Source organism: Triticum aestivum, chromosome 3A (assembly GCF_018294505.1).
Source record: "Triticum aestivum cultivar Chinese Spring chromosome 3A, IWGSC CS RefSeq v2.1, whole genome shotgun sequence".
In the NCBI taxonomy this organism is placed as follows: Eukaryota; Viridiplantae; Streptophyta; class Magnoliopsida; order Poales; family Poaceae; genus Triticum; species Triticum aestivum.
Window position 1 is genome coordinate 689,450,053 of NC_057800.1, and position 17,038 is coordinate 689,467,090.

A 17,038-nucleotide genomic window follows, 5' to 3' on the forward strand; every position below is an offset into this window, starting at 1 on the left:
AGCACATGGACAAGGCATAAAACCATCCGCCCGCTTGTTTGCCTCAGCCGCAAGCAGAAAAGTACGCACGCCATTAATGAACTCGGGAGAGCATCGGTCATCGTACATCCATTGCCGGCTCATCTTCAATACATAGCACCGAAAACACCAAATTAATACAATACATAAAGTTCATACATAAAGATCATACAACACTTAAATGCAACAAACAAATAACTCTCTAGCTAAAGAATTTAAATGCAACAACAAATGGGATCAAGATCGCAACTAAGGTAACAATTGATCCAACAGCATAATGATACCAAGCCTCATTATGAATGGCATATTTTCTAATCTTTCTAATCTTTAAGCGCATTTTATCCATCTTAATCTTGTGATCATCGACGACATCGGCAACATGCAACTCCAATTCCATCTTCTCCCCCTCAATTCTTTTCAATTTTTCCTTCAAATCCTCGTTTTCTCTTTCAACTAAATTTAACCTCTCGACAATAGGGTCGGTTGGAATTTCCGGTTCAACTACCTCCTACATACAAATATGTACGTCAACTTGATGGGGATAATTTGTCATAAACACGAAATGCAATGAATAGTTTTAAAAGAGAATATACCACACCCGAATCATAACCCGGACGAGGGCCGACGGGAACGGATATCAAAACCATGGCACTATGTATAACAAACAACGCATGGGTAAGATAATTATACGAGTAACTATATATCCAAATCACACAAACATCAATTTTTTATATAAAACTTCATGAACAAGAGGCTCACCACAAGGTGGTGCCGGCGACGGGACGTTGCAAGCGATCGACGGTGGTTACGACGGAGATTTAGAAGGTACTAAGTAAACCACACCTACATATGCAAACTAAGTGTTATTTTTGACCTCAATTTGCATATAAATCAAATACTAGCACATATATATAATTCCTCCCAAATTACTAAACTCAAAAATCAATCACTATATAAAGCATTACACGAGCTAATCTAGCAATGAGAGATGAAAGGACAAAGTTGCTAACCTTTGTGATCATTTGAATGGATGGGGGCCTTTAAATCTTGTCAAATTTTGGGCAAAATGTGTGATGAGCTTGAGAGGAAGAGGGAAAAGAACAGAGAGGAGAGGGGAAAGGGGAAGAACAGAGCGAGCTCGGGTGGACGAAGGGTCTATGTAGGACGACCTTTAGTACCGGTTCGTGATACGACCTAGTACTAAAGGTGGTGGAGAGGCTCCGGATTGACAACATCCTGCCACCACTCACTTTAGTACCGGTTCGTGGCCGGTGCTAAAGGTTCGCCACGAACCGGTACTAATGAGAGCGGCCGGCTAGCCGTTGGAACCGGCACTAATGCACACATTAGTGCCGGCTCAAATTCAAACCGGCACTAATGTGCTTCACATTTGACCATTTTTCTACTAGTGTGACCACACGACTGACAACTTCTCAGCACATACAACCTCTGAATAAAATATTTAGAATACAACACATGATAAAATTATTAAAACAATTGGATTGTACAGAGAATGGCGGTTCCAACTTTTCTGAAATGTTACACTTAGCAATTAGGATGATGCGGATGGTGAAGTAATAGAACCAACACATGATATCATTCTGTGTAAATTTCATCAAGTCAGGTAAAATAAACTTGTAGTGCCGACCATTCCACAAGCACATAGATACGACGCATCAATACACCCACTTCTGTTGGTGCTTTACTTAAGTAGTAGTATTTTCACAAACCCCATGCCAGGTGTATGCCAAGTGCACTTCACCGAGTTTTACACTCGCCGAACCCTACCCCGAGTACATATCAGCATAAATGTTTTTTTCTGTAGTGCATTTGCACGTGCAACGCACGTATAAAACACTTGATAATTCCTCATTCATCATAGTTAAGAGACAATTATTTGAATAAAAAATGTATTGGCATGAATCGATACATGTTCCTGTCATACAGGAAAACGCTTGCTTGCACCTATTGCGGCATATAGGATCTTTTTTACATGAAGCGACGAATGTTCCTGTCAGTTACACACAAACAGACACCACTGGAATCATCTCGCATGCCAAGTTCAAAGTTTGGCGAGTTTTCTTTCGTCGGGAGCTCAGCAATCACAGTAGTCTACCGAGTATCAACGTATATGAACTCAGGAAACCAAAAGAATCTTGTAAACACACCTACCTATTTGCCCAGTTTCGAGGGAAGGGGACTCCGTGAGACAATATAAACCCATAAAACTCAAGTCATTGATGCGCCACTCATTCTTTATATGCATCAAGATGCTCTTTGACATGTAGATGCTAGTTTATTTTGCACTGAAATATGTCAAAACACTGAAATGCTGAAAGAAAAATACATGATCTGCAATGGAACTTTTCATCCATATTTCATAGCATTCACAACTGCCTAAATAATATGGAATTGCCATTGGCCACAAATTACAAAGTCTGCGCTAAATAAGCAAACCTTATACAATTCTAGTGGGCTACCATAATTTTTTGACTGCGGAATTCTACAAAATAAATGAATTTGGAACTACCTAGTGGTCTACAATCCCGGTAATCAAGCAATCCATGCACACTTTGTATAATAAATGGATTTTGCTTGAATAACAAACTAACTTGTTGTACAGTTCTACAAGCAGACAAGATAACAAACCTATAAGAGAAGATATGGAACCATGGAAGTACAGGGAGATTGAAAACACAAGCCTGACGTGTTCTTCACGGCAGATAATTTTGATTATTTCTTATAAACCATACTTACTATGTTCAACTGAACTGCAATATACTATTTAAATTTGGACTAACCATGCTTTCCTAATACATCATCCAGGAAACAATTTCAAAATATACAAATAAGATCATGATGAGTAGTTTATTTGTTAATCACAATGGACACAAATTTCAAATTGACTTCAAGAAATAACATCATTTGTACATCTATGACTTACGAACACCAGAGCAAATATTTGATACCAGCTTGAACTTCAAACACAATTGCCCTGACGAACAACTATCCAACGGTACCACCCTGCACATCAAGATAAAAAACATCACATACTCACTCCATTCCTAGATTTAGAGTGTTTTTGTGGCTCTACTATCTGAAACACCTTCACCGACAGAAAGTAGTTGTGCCAATTGTTTAAGGAGAATAATAATCCACATACCATAGCCAGGATATAATTTTTCTTTCACATTTGCATACAAAGGAAAAAGCTCTGTAGAAAGATATTACCATCACTTGGAAAGGAATCTATTGCAGTAGCAGTTGCATAAGAAATGATGCACTGATTTCTCTCGAAGCTTTCCTGCTTATTCACTTAGAAAATTCAAATAAAGACCATCAAAAACAATTCGAACAGTCTGGTCAGTTGTAGAGGATTTTCCATATGTGATACTCTCCTGAATGTTGAATCTCAGCAATGTTGTAGAGGAGTAGGCCAGTCTAATTAATTACATTTACACGTTTGTAAGTCTCGATCCTAGAAACTTGCAAACCTACGGTTCAACAAAGGCTGCAATTTACTTTTTACTCAAAGATATGTTATTTATTGATCTCTCTCTATCTTATGGCTGAGATGAACATAATTGTGGAAAGAAGCCTCCACTGAATTTTTAGTCTCCACTGTACACCACCAACCAATTTCCGAACTAAGGAGGCGGAGGGGGAGTTGCATTACCAGATTTTGAAGCCTAGGGCGGTGTGGTAGTGTGAAGCTGCTGCCCCGGCAGCCACTGCAAAATAAGGTACAGTTATACACACAAAGCACGTAACTTGGGATCAAAATTGCGAGAGTAGCGTAGGATATAACAGCTGTATACACACAAATAGTCATGGAGTGGCAGCTTAGGACATGCAGAGATAAGATGTGCAACCGAACAGGGAGAAAGAAGGTTCCAGGAGTGGTGGAACTCACCTGCGACGCCGTTCTTGCCGCCTTCGCCGTCACGTGGCCTCCTGGTTGTCCACTCGTGGGCTTCCTGGGCGACCCTCGGTCGTGGCACCGGGCCTCGATGCAGTGCGGCAGGTTGTTGGCAGCTGAGCGGGTGACGCAGGGCGTGATGGCGCTGCGCGGGGACCCGACGACGCCCGACTTTGCTGCTCCCGCCGATCTTCTGGTTCCCGGCGCTCGAGCGACTCAACCTCTCGCTGGCCTCGCTGTGGGGCCAACCGCTGCTCTCCTCGGCCTCGCTAATTGCAGGGGCGCCCGCCTCCTCCTCCTCCTCCAACCACCTCCTGCTCCACCGAAAGAGATCGCCGAGCGGAACACCTTCATTGCCGCGCGCCTCGCCGCCTACTCCCCGCCATGTTCGACCTCCCCCTCTACTGCTGCGACCCCTCGACGCTCACCAGCCCCGCGCTAGGCCAACCTCCGCAGCGTCTATCTCGGGGTGGATTAGGAAGTGCATCGAAGAGGAAGGGAAGGGAGGGCCGGCGGCGCAACGTTGCTGCGGATCCGTATTTCTCGATCTAGGGAGAGATAGAAGGGGAATCGTGCCCAAAAATCATGGGGCTGTGTGCGGGGCCGCCGGGATCGGGAACGCGGAGCGCTAGAAGAATCGCAGGCTACGCGTCTGCTCGGCGGAACATTTCATCTCAGACGTTTATCTAGACGGCGGACCGTTCGTGTAATATAGGCAGTAGGATGTACTTAGATTGATCTGATATGACGGTACAGGTTATTCTGTGTATAGTTTGATGTGTGGCTTTGGGAGAAGTCATGTTTGCTCTTTTAATAGTAGTATAGAAGACGTTCATCTAGACGGCGGACCGTTCGTGTAATATAGGCAGTAGGATGTGCTTAGGTTGATCTGATCTGACGGTACAGGTTATTCTGTGTATAGTTTGATGTGTGGCTTTGAGAGAAGTCATGTTTGCTCTTTTAATAGTAGTATAGAAGACGTTCATCTAGACGGCGGACCGTTCGTGTAATATAGGCAGTAGGATGTGCTTAGGTTGATCTGATCTGACGGTACAGGTTATTCTGTGTATAGTTTGATGTGTGGCTTTGGGAGAAGTCATGTTTGCTCTTTTAATAGTAGTATAGAAGACGTTCATCTAGACGGCGGACCGTTCTTGTAATATAGGCAGTAGGATGTGCTTAGGTTGATCTGATCTGACGGTACATGTTATTCTGTGTACAGTTTGATGTGTGGCTTTGGAAGAAGTCATGTTTGCTTTTTTAATAGTAATATAGAAGTATAGATATAGATTGTACATTCTTCACTTGCCCCTCTACATTTGCTTTGAAAAACAGCGTGCTGTCATCCGCAAACAACAAGTGGTAGTAATACGGGCCGCAGACTCGCTACATGGGCCGGCCCAGTCAGGGGACGCTCTGTGCGAATCGGGGCCAATTTGACGGAGAGACCTCCCCGCAAGCACGCACGCACGCCTAACCCTAACCCTAAGAATCCCCTCCCGCAACCAGGTCGTGTCTCAGGGCGCATCGCCGAAGGCCAAGCCCTCCCTCCCTCCCTAGCAGCGCCCCGCCCCGCCCCATCGATCCCGGCGGGACGCGCCGCCGGCGCCCCAGGCCCAAGCTCCGTCGCGCGCTCGACGGCGAGGGATGGATCCGATGGACATCGTGGGCAAGTCCAAGGAGGACGTCTCCCTCCCCAAATGTAAGCTCGCTCGTGCCGTTTCCTCGTCGTGCGCGATATGCTCAAAATTGACGACCTAGCTAGCCAGGGGGCGTTACGAGGCAGGGACGATGAGCGATATGTATGGTGGGGAAAGTTAGGTCTGCGACTCTCATCCCATGACGCTTGCAATTGGACATGGGATTAGTTATGTAATGGAGCCCTTTTTCCGGCGAATTACGCCCACCTACTAATTACCCACGGGAGCAGCTTTTGGGGACATCTATCAGTTATAATAATGGTCAGATATTGATTTGCTTGAATCCTGGATTCAAAGTGTTTGACTGATACTTTCTGTCTACGGTTTGATTATAGTATTATAATTGATTCAATGCTATGCTTTTCGTTTCAGCAACAATGACCAAGATTATCAAGGAGATGCTACCGCCTGATGTTCGAGTAGCAAGAGATACACAGGATCTTCTTGTTGAATGCTGTGTAGGTAATTAAGAAATACACACTCCCTCTGCTTCATATTATATATTTGTCATCCTCTGTTTTCAAACTTTCACCAAGGCGCGCGCTAGCTCCATGAAAAATACTATCACCTGATTACCTCCGTGTCAAAAACGTCTTATAATTTGGTACAGAGGTAGTAACTTGCTTGGCAATGCTTATTGTTTATGCACTCGGAAGGTAGGTAGGAATACTAAGACAATATGAGACAGTTAGTATAGGCAGAAGCTGCACATCGTCTAACCTTGTCTATGTGGTTTTGATATATTCAGAGTTCATCAATCTTCTTTCTTCGGAATCCAATGACGTGTGCAGCCGGGACGACAAGAAAACTATTGCCCCTGAACATGTTATTAGGGCTTTGCAGGTTTTTTATCTTTCCATTTCCTCCTTCTACTTACAGTACACTGCATGATTACATTACTGTTTTTATTTGAGGAAACATAGTTACAGTATATGTTTTATTTTTCATCATTATGCATCAACATCTTAACTACTCATACTTCGATAAACATATACATATATTGTTTTGATGTTCTGATAAAGCCAATTGAATGCAATTCATAATATCTTAGATTATTACGACAGGGTGAGCTGCTGTGATATAAACTGGCATGGCAAAAACCTTCTGAAAACAGTCATACCGGTTCATAGGAATAATTTTTCTAATAAAGGGCCAACTCAAGAGGGCTCGTGTGACCCTCATTTCTGGAGAACTGTTGGAGTTTTATTTATAAATGATCCAAGCATCAATTCTTCAAAAGCTTAAATTTGATTTTTGAAAAAAGCCAAAATAACTGAGAACCAGCCAAAAGCAACCAGTTTGCTAACCACCCAGGCAGGTTTTCTTGTGGATAATAGAATCCTGAACCCAAAATTTCGGGCTCTAAAACATATTTGTGGATGATCTTCCTTTACAATAGTTAGTTTCTGCTTCTTTTTTTTGAACCAGGCATCACCCCTTTCCATTAATGAATAGCGGAAATACATCAGTTCTGAACCCAAACTGAGCACAAAAGGAAACGGGAAAGGGAGAGCGAGCTCAGCATCACCAGAAACCCACTGTGAACGTGCGTCATCGACACATTCACCATGGGGTGAAAACCCGACGACACTCTCACAAAAGATTATCCTAACAGAAGGAAAGGAGAATGTCCAGCACTCCAATGAGGAGACAGAACACATCCAAAGTATCACACCCACGCAAGGGGCAAACAGCACCACAAAAGAAAACAACCAGCAGAGGCAGCCTACAGGGACAACCCAGAGAATGGTCAGCGCCTTATCAGTTCCTCGCTCCATCATCCTGAGCAGCAGCACAAATGCGCATCAGGTTCTTCGCATTATCCTTGAGCATCGTTGCCCCTCGTCGCATAGCCTCATCCTCACTCTTCAGCAGACCTGCCCAATAATCCAGAAACACATGAAGAGAACACCACTTCAAAAGGGTTTTTTGGAAATCTGAGCTCAAAGGTCGCCTGGTTATGACAATTCCAGATGGCCCAACACATAGCTGCCAGACCAAAAGTATAAAAATTACTACCATCGGGTAGAAAGGTGTAGAACCACGGGTAATATTGCCAAACATTATATTAGGACAAAGATCAGTGCCAAAGACTGATCCCACGATTCTCCAGACCACCCTAGCCACTGGGCACAAGAAGAAGAGGTGTTGGGACGTTTCCCTTTCGCTGCAAAAAGTGCAGCGAGGATTACCCGCCCAGTTTCTCCTGGTCATAATATATCTAGTTTAACACGGCGTCCTGGAAAAGTTGCCAAAGGGATTTGAATCTTAAAGGGGATCTTAGCTCTCCAAATCCACTTAAAGTTGCAATCCGCAATATTTCTCTCTAGGAACTCATACATCGACTTAGTGGTAAAGATTTCTTTGGGGCCCAGAGCCCAAACCACCCTGTCAGGACTCAGGATCAGAAGAAGTGTTCAACCTGTTCACAAAGGAACACAACTCCCCCCATTGGGAGGCCAGAATAGGGTTCAGACGTCTCCTAAAGAAATCATTGACATTGATACTATGCCATGTTGCAAATGACAAAAAGCTCAGGAAACCTGACATATAAAGCCTGATTCCCATTAAGAGAGTCAAACCACAATCTAGCGATATTACCTGACCCAAGAACCACCTTCCTACCAGCCATATAGTGGAATCAGAGAACTTGCTTTTCACCGTGGCCACCGAATTTCACTTATGGTACTTTGCCTTAATAATATCTTGCCAATCAGTGTATTTAGGCAAACAGCTTGGTTCATGAGATATGCATTTAAAAAAAAACTGGCAAACAGATTTGCCTGCTCAAAATGAATCAAGCCATCACGGCAGTTGTCATTACAGTTTACAGACAATAATTGTTCATCGGGGACAAACATGGCCATTGACCATAGTTCAAACAGATGAAGACTGAAATAAGAGAAGAGACCAGAATAGCACATAATGAGGCTTGCAGTCGACCATCATCAGCATCCACACTAGTCAATTAATTCCTTAAGATACGAACTGAACTGACATCGCATGAGATAGATATTACTAACCTGCATGTGGAATTCGTAATTGTTTTCTCAATTATCTTTCTATCCACAGGATCTTGGCTTCAAGGAGTATGTTGAAGAAGTTTATGCAGCCTACGAACAGCACAAGCTTGAAACTCTGGTTTGTACTGCTGTGCACCCGCAAGACTATGCGTACTGTTCCCTTTTCTAATGTTGCAGAGTATATTGACACTTCCTCTTGCGCAGGACTCTCCAAAAGCAACCAAGTTCACTGGTATAGAGATGACTGAAGAAGAAGCTGTTGCTGAACAGCAGAGAATGTTTGCTGAAGCCCGAGCAAGGATGAACAATGGAGCTGCCAAACCAAAGGAGCCTGCATTAGAACCACAGAATCAACCCCAACAGCCCCCACAACCTCATCTGCAGCTGCATCCCCAAGCACAGCAGCCTCCACAACCTCAACCGCAACTGCATTATCCTCAATCACAGCAGCCCCTGCAACCGTTTACTCAGGCTCCACCACAGCAACCCCTGCATCCTCAACTGCAACAGTATACTCAGGCTCCACCACAGCAACCCCTACAACCTCCACTGCAGCTGTATCCTCAGGCTCAACCTGAGCAACCGCTGCAGCCTCAATCCTCAGGATCAACCACAGGAACCTGTGTAATCTCAGCTGCAGCTCCATCTGCAACCGGCACCACTGCTGCTGCAACCTCCGCCCCAGCAATCCCCGCAATCTCAACTGCAGCTCCATCAGCAACCCCAGCCGACGCTAGTGCCGCCGCCGCAACCTCAACCCCAGCCACCTGAACTGCAGCAGCCCCAGCCGCTAACACAACTGCAAGCGGAACATGGCCTGGACTGGGACAGTTAGTGGTTCGGAACATGTAGCGTCACTATAAGTTAAGACTCTGCCTCCTTTAAAATTGTGCGTTAGGTTTGCCTGCATCTTGTACAATGTAAATCGTGTGTGATTTCAGCCACCGTGTCTAATAATCTGAAGCTCTCTAGTAAGCGATGTACTTACTGCGCTGGGTACTGTGTTTATGACTGCTGTAGTCTCATGGTATTGTGTGTGACGTGTCAGAAGCTACTCCATTACCAGTGTAATCAATTGCCTAACTTAATGTTCACCCGTGATGATAGTAATTGATTTCAGTGTGCTACTGTTGGTTGAACCATTGGTTGCAAGATGCCATCACAAATACTGAAGTTTATTACTTATACATGCTCAATGTTCGATTTTCTACTGGGTACTGTTCATTTTGGCTTGTGCAGTCACTAGTTTTACACATTTCGGCATTCTCGCATAAATTGTTTGCAACTGATCCACCTTTTTTTTAGAATAAACTGATCCACCATCTTCTACTGTATCACTTGGGAGATGGCTGTTGGTTCAGTGGTTAGCACCAGTGTTTCAGTTCATGGATGCCTGATGCCAAGTGAATTGCTTTCCTTTGGGCTACAAATCTTTGTTGGATTTTGAATTAAGGAGCAACCATTCCAACTCCAAAAAAACAAACAACCTGTGGATATGGTACCAAAAATGTCACGGGAGCAGCGGCCCAACCGAATGTAATATCAGACGTCCAAAATTGTGACAGAGAAGTGGCCCAACAGGTTTAGTGATTGTTCGTAGCGATCAAAGCGAGCGGGCGTTGGATTAAGATAACTAATCTGAGGGTCAGAAATGCCTAAAAATGATGATCGAACAGCTGCAAATGCTATTAATGGTTCAAGAGGGCAGGAAAGCTGCACAATTTTAATGTCTCCTCCAAACCAGACCCCAAAACCTACCCACCCGCCGCCATCTCGGCCTACCTCCTCTCTTCCGTCCTCCAGCTAAAGGAGTGGTGTCCTCCTTCTAATTTTTTTTTGAAGAAACATGGTACAAACGTAGATACTCACATACACGTATGCACACTCGCCCTATGAGCACCCCCGAGAGATTGAGCCGACAAATCTTAAGATTGATGAAGTCCCCATAGATGCCTCGTAGTTGATGGACACGCCATACCGCCGGAAAAATAGCGCCCAAGAACCTAATATAAATTCAGGAAATATGCGAGCACCCATTCTAAGTATGACATTTAAACCTGGGTGGGTTGATTCCACCACAAGGAACCTAACCATCTATTAGTTCACTCTTTGATGCTTTTTTGTCATGTTTTTTCGTTGGTTTTTGTTTCACAAGCTGCATCTGCGAGGTGGCGGTAGCAATGACGCATTGGAATAAGGTTTCTTTGGTCTCTCTGTACCTTGATGGGCCAAATTTGATGTTAACGAACGGTCTGCGAAGGTATGTGTCATCAGATTGTTGGTTCTTTTCGGATCTTGACAGTTAGTGTGTATATAAGGGAAGCAAACTGGTTATTGGTGCATCGACTTCGACATCTTCATTCCTTTTGTTCTGCGGCAATGTCCACTAACTACAACCCTCGAGATTGGCATTGCAAACTTAGGCTGCGTGGGGTGCTGCCCCAACTGATGTTTCTTTAATGACTATTAGATCTTGTTATTCGTGGCAAATCGCTATTGCGGTCCTCAAAGCCTTGTAGGGCGATGGTGTTTGCAGGTGTCTCTAGTCCTTACTGCCTGATCAACGTATTTTTCAAGCTCCAATGGATGATGAGCAAGTGAAGAAAGAAGAAGACTAATATGTTTTTCCATGTAATTTTACTTTTCAAATGTCATTTTGTGTCTTGTTCTTCGATTGTCCTGTGTTTTTCTTGATAAATATATTGCTCTTTTCGTTTCAAAATAAGTGTCGTTGATTTAATACAATTTTATACTCCATCCGTTTCTTTTTACCCTGCGTATAAAATTTGGTCAAAGTCAAACTACACAAAGTTTGACCAAATTTATATCAAAAAATATGAACATCTGCAATATTAAAACTATATAATATGAAAATACATGTCATGGTGCATCTGATAATATTGATTTCATATTGTAAATGTTGATATTTTCTAATATAAAATTAGTCAAAGTTTACAAAGCTTGACTTTGACCGAACTTTATATGCAAATTAAAAAAAACAGAGGGAGTACTAAATCAGCTACACTTATTTTGAAACTGAGGAAATAGTATAAATATAAATCAGATGCCAATGTCTTTTCTTAAAAAAAAATCCCAAACCCTACCCACCCGCCGCCGCCGCCGTCAATGGCGAAGCGCCCGCGCCGGTCCTACTCCCTGGAGTCCCGCGTACGCCGAATCATCCTATCAGATGCCGGCCTCGCCATCCCCGGCTCCTCCGCCGACGACGTCGCCCGCGCCATTCGCTCCCGCCACCGCGAGTACCAACGCTACAAGCTTGAGTTATTCGCCTCCGTCGTCCGCCGTGCCATCTCCTCCCTACCTCCTCCCGGCGATTCCTGCTCCGACGACAGCGCCCCCGGCTCCTCCCGCCGCCGCAGCAGCCATGACGCCACATCGTCCTCCACCACCACCCATTCGCAAGCGCCGCCTTCCCCCGCATATGACGTCACGAAATCGCTGCTGCGCTCCTGCTACTCCTCCCAAACATCCAAACGAGACCCCGACGCTGACCAGCAGCTCGAGATGGAGCTCGCCGTGGAGAAGGCTCTCATGCGGCCTGATGCTCAAGGAGGCCACGGTGGGCAAAAAAGGGTAATGTTTGCTGACCTCGGGGGCATGGAGTCGGTGATAGAGCTGCTGATGCTGGAGGTGGTGGTCCCGCTGTGCCATCCGGAGCTGCCGCTGCACCTTGGAGTGCGGCCCGTGTCCGGGATTCTGCTGCACGGACCGCCAGGCTGTGGGAAGACCACGCTTGCCCAAGCAATTGCCGACGAGACCGGCGTGCCGTTCTACCCAACCTCGGCGACCGAATTAGTGTCTGGTGTCTCCGGTATGCGTCGGTTCTTAATCTGCACCAAGTTTGTGCATTACTAGCTCTTCTTGTGGATAAAGTTTAGTTATCGGGAGTAATTTTGTTCTTGCAGGAGGTTCTGAGGAGAACATCAGAACCCTGTTTAACAAGGCATACAGGACTGCTCCCTCAATTGTATTTATAGACGAGATAGATGCGATTGCGTCGAAGCGGGATGATATGCAGCGAGGAATGGAACGACGGGTGGTTACACAGTTGATGACATGCATGGATGAATTCCACCAGAACATTCCATCTGATGCCGATGACATGGAGGATGATTCACAATCATACGAGAAGAAGCCTGGCTATGTTATTGTTATTGGAGCTACAAACAGACCTGATGCTGTCGACCAAGCGCTTCGAAGACCAGGAAGGTTTGATCGGGAAATATATCTTGGTGTTCCCGATGAGAATGCCCGGAAACAGATACTGGAGAGGCTCACCCGGAAACTTCGATTGCCCCCGAAAGGCCAGTTTGATTTGTTGAAGATAGCAAAGGCCACGCCAGGATTCGTTGGTGCAGACTTGAAGGCGTTGGTTTATACAGCAGGGAGTGTAGCTATAAAAGGATTTTTTAATGCTAGAAAAGACAAGTTTCTCAAGGAAGGAAACAACCTGGACTACTTGAAGCATCCTTTGGATAAACACGAGGTGCAGCGCCTAAGTATTATTATGGATGACTTTGGGGTAATTAAGCTTTCCATCTTTTACATGTACACCCCTAGCTAGAATTCTTACATTTATCTCATCTAGTTTAAGATTTGTACTATTCAATAATGATCTTTCTCTCTCTCTCTTATTTGACTGTGTGTTGTTGAAGTATATGATGTGTGTTGATTTCATGGTTTCCAAGTTGACGTGGATGGTCATTTATGTTATTTTCTTGTCAAAAGTATGTTGTTCATATTACATTGCTTTTCTTCTTGTGCTGTGTGCTTTTTCATCCTGTTTTCTTCTGTTATTAGCTTTCCGTAGTGGGACCCATTTCTAACATACCTTGTTACTTCAATCGCTAAAGGAAGCCATTAAAGATATAGTTCAACCATCATTGAGAAGAGAAGGATTTTCTTCTGTGCCTGATGTCACATGGGCTTGTGTCGGAGGTCTTGATTCATTAAAGAAGGAATTGAACCGCTCCATCGTTCGATGTATCAAGTACCCTGAATATTATAAGGTGCATCATCTTAACTTTCTTCATTCTGTTATATGGTTTCAATAGTGATTTGGTCCCATAAAAGTTCAGTCCTCTTCACAGTATGGACAGCTAATCGAATCATAAGACATCCATGGCGCTTATTTGAAATATTTGTTTTCAAGCAATTTCTTTAACATTCTCTTTATCCTTTATTTGTGTTTTCATGTCCTCTCAAGAAATTTGGAGTAAACATGCAAGCTGGTGTGTTGCTGTTTGGACCTCCGGGCTGTGGGAAAACACTAATAGCAAAAGCAGTTGCACACGACGCAGGGGCTAATTTTATTCATATTAAGGTAGATTGATGCTTAGATTTCCATATTCTCAGTCAGTATACTCCTTCCATTTTCGTGGAAATTGCTTATTTACCGCTGATTATTGCTCATTCAAAAGAGTGTTGCTTGTTTAACTGTCAAAAACGGAATTGATTGCTCACATGCTATCGACTGCTAAGTGGCTGCTAAACTCCGTCGGTTAAATGGTTTTAAATTTATCTTTTCCTTTCTTTCTAAACGAGCATAAAAATATTACTCTGTACCTTATCTGTCACTAGAGAGAATGAACAAAGTGACGGTGCAGTTACCATTTTTTGCCTTTGCGACATCAGCATTGGCTTCTAATGATTCTGGATGAACCTCTTTGCCATTCTGGCATCTATATCCACAGCCCTTGCGAACTGGATATTGTTGTCGCCCATTTCCTTCTCTTGCCCTTGCTATTCTCAAAATACTTCTTTGGACATTGTTGCTGCCCTTTCTTTGCTTGCCCTTGCTACTCTCGACACCACTCTTGTGCAACCATAGAATCGCATCATCCGGTAATAGTGTTGAAGTGTATATGTGGATTGCCTAGCCCTTTCCATCAGTTCGGAATCTTGGTTCGTTCCATTGGCCAGTGCATGAAGCTTGACAAATAGTACCTCTTGCAGCCATGGAATCCCATCCATGGAAGCCGCTGGCAGCCGGATTTTTTTTTTTTTTACAAATCAATTGATCTGGTTATTGTGCTGGTGCTGTTGTGAGTGAACCTTCTGTTCAACTGAGTCGAGGGTAGTTTTGGCATTACCGGGAGAAACTAACAGCTCTATACGATTTAACTGAAATCTTTTAATAGGATAATGGCGATGGTATGTTGGCAACGAATTGAGTTTTACAATGCTAACTACGCAACATTCATTTTTTAATAGCAAGTGAGCTATTGAGGAGTTATTCAGTGGTAAATAAGCAATTTCCTCTTCAGTTCTGTACAGACTGCTCAGATATTTCTTTCTCTGGAACTTTAGGGTCCTGAAGGATTGAACAAGTATGTTGGGGAGAGTGAAGCATATATAAGGAGGACATTCGCCCGTGCACGACTCAACTCCCCGTGCATTTTATTTTTTGACGAGGTAAAATTTCTGTTTAGCTATTTTTGTATTCCCTCCGTTCAGAAATAAATTTGAACTAAAACAGCGTCTCTTGTTTCCAAATGGAGGTAGTATACTTTAATCTGTTGATGGGAACTTGGCTCAGTCTCTTAACAAATTTGCATGTTTGGTACATTTGTGCTACTGGAAGTGACCAGCAACTTGTGGGTCTTGGTTGTGAAGGTGCTTTTCTCATCATATGTTTCTCAAGTGTTTATTGACTGATGTGCCAGATAGATGCTTTGACAACAAAAAGAGGTATGGAGGGAGCATGGGTTGTTGAACGTCTCCTAAACCAGGTTTGGACATCTTATGTATCACCTGTATGTTTGGCAAAATACCGAGATTCTTTATTAATTTGTTTGTTCCTTTGCTCAGCGTTATTCTACTTGTTCTGATCGCAGTTACTTATTGAACTTGATGGTGCTGATCAGCGTGAAGGTGTTTATGTTATTGGAGCTACAAATAGGTATTGTCAGCCACCGGGTTGTTCCTTTTTACTTATTTGTCCTTGAAAGGAAGGCGTCAACATGCAGTTTCATGTATGGTGCAGAATTGATGTGATAGATGATGCTCTTCTACGGCCTGGTAGATTGGGGCAGAAGTATTTTGTACCTTTGCCCAGTGCTAATGAGCGGCATTCGATATTAAAAGCTCTAATATGTTCTCAGAGAAAACCTGTATCCTGCACTGTTGTTTTGGATGCATTTGCACGTCGTGAGGAGTGCAACAATCTCTCTGGCGCTGACCTAGCATTGCTGGTAATTTCTGTGCCTTTTCATTGAGTTGTCCCGTTAGAAAATTTTCAAAGTGGGCATTCTTTAATTCTTTGTGATGAAGCATGTACTTTAAGAGAACATCAAGGCAACTCACACACATGCTTCCTTCTTAGGTGGACGAAGCAGCCAAGGAAGCTTTGGATGAGAGTTTGGAACTCCTGGAGAATGGGGCATTATCAATAAGTTCACTGTGTTCAGTTGCTTCGATTGAATTATCGCACTTTGAGCAAGCTCTGTCTAAAATAAAGCCGTCGGTGTCAGAACAGGTACATGACATTCTGATAACCATTTATTTTGCTTCACCCTCTTATAGGAGCATGTCTTAACTTTTCTTGCTGTTGGTCATCACAGCAAAGGAAGCACTACGAGGCCTTGTCACAGAAATACTCGGCAATGTAACTGATCCATCACCATGTATCTGGGTGCCTCGGGAACCATCTTGATCTCTAAATGAGGGTTCCATGTATTATCTATATAAATCAGTTAAGAGTAGTACTAGGATGGATGCCTTCAAATTGCGTCATTTTTCATTTCCGAATGCACCTTTGTGCAGCGGGTATGCAAGGATATTACAATTTTCAATGGTCTTAATGTTGAATATGATCATAAAAGGGAGGTCCTTGTGTTGCGTTCCTTTTTTTTACCTTCACAAAGTCCGTTCATTCCACAAAAATGATATTTTTTTTGCATGAAACCAAAACCCTTCTTAAAATAGTCAAATCTTAAAAAACCCTGCTATTTTTCATTTCGAACGAACCTTTGTGCTACATCTATGCATGGATATTTCAATTTTCAACGGTTTTATTGTGGGATGTGATCATATACCAACATTAAGGCATCGGATCCCTTCAGAATTCTGAAGTTAAGCTCCTTATGTTGCATTCCTCTTCTTTTTCTTACCTTCATGAAGTCCGCTAATTCCACAAAAACAAAAATGTTCCATCAAATCGACACCCTTATATCAAAATAATCAAATATTGTGCAAGAAATCCTCCAATAGCTGGTCTTAAATACTCCCTCTGTTCACTTTTATAAGAAGTTTTAGATGGTTCAGACAGCTCCCAAAACAGTTCAAAATAAGATCTAACCTATGACATACTGGTCTTAAATAAGAGGTATTGCTCACGAAGATCTAACCTACGACAT

General features: G+C 43.4%; 2 protein-coding genes across 2 annotated transcripts; both read left to right on the forward strand.

Moving 5' to 3' along the window:
- Positions 1–5,380: 5,380 nt before the first annotated feature.
- On the forward strand, positions 5,381–9,779 carry LOC542889 (nuclear transcription factor Y subunit beta). Its single transcript, XM_044486993.1, is given in 6 exon segments — positions 5,381–5,639; positions 6,010–6,099; positions 6,386–6,480; positions 8,710–8,778; positions 8,865–9,320; positions 9,322–9,779. Coding segments are annotated over 6 exon segments (939 nt in total). The 5' UTR covers positions 5,381–5,584; the 3' UTR covers positions 9,496–9,779.
- A 1,961-nt stretch (positions 9,780–11,740) lies between these two features.
- LOC123059126 (cell division control protein 48 homolog C-like) lies at positions 11,741–16,494 on the forward strand. The gene is made up of 10 exons (XM_044481767.1): positions 11,741–12,492; positions 12,587–13,203; positions 13,535–13,690; positions 13,888–14,004; positions 14,991–15,095; positions 15,347–15,412; positions 15,518–15,582; positions 15,667–15,874; positions 16,006–16,158; positions 16,244–16,494. The coding sequence occupies exons 1-10, from the start codon at positions 11,787–11,789 to the stop codon at positions 16,289–16,291; spliced, it is 2,241 nt and encodes a 746-aa protein (XP_044337702.1). The 5' UTR covers positions 11,741–11,786; the 3' UTR covers positions 16,292–16,494.
- The last annotated feature ends 544 nt before the right edge of the window (positions 16,495–17,038 follow it).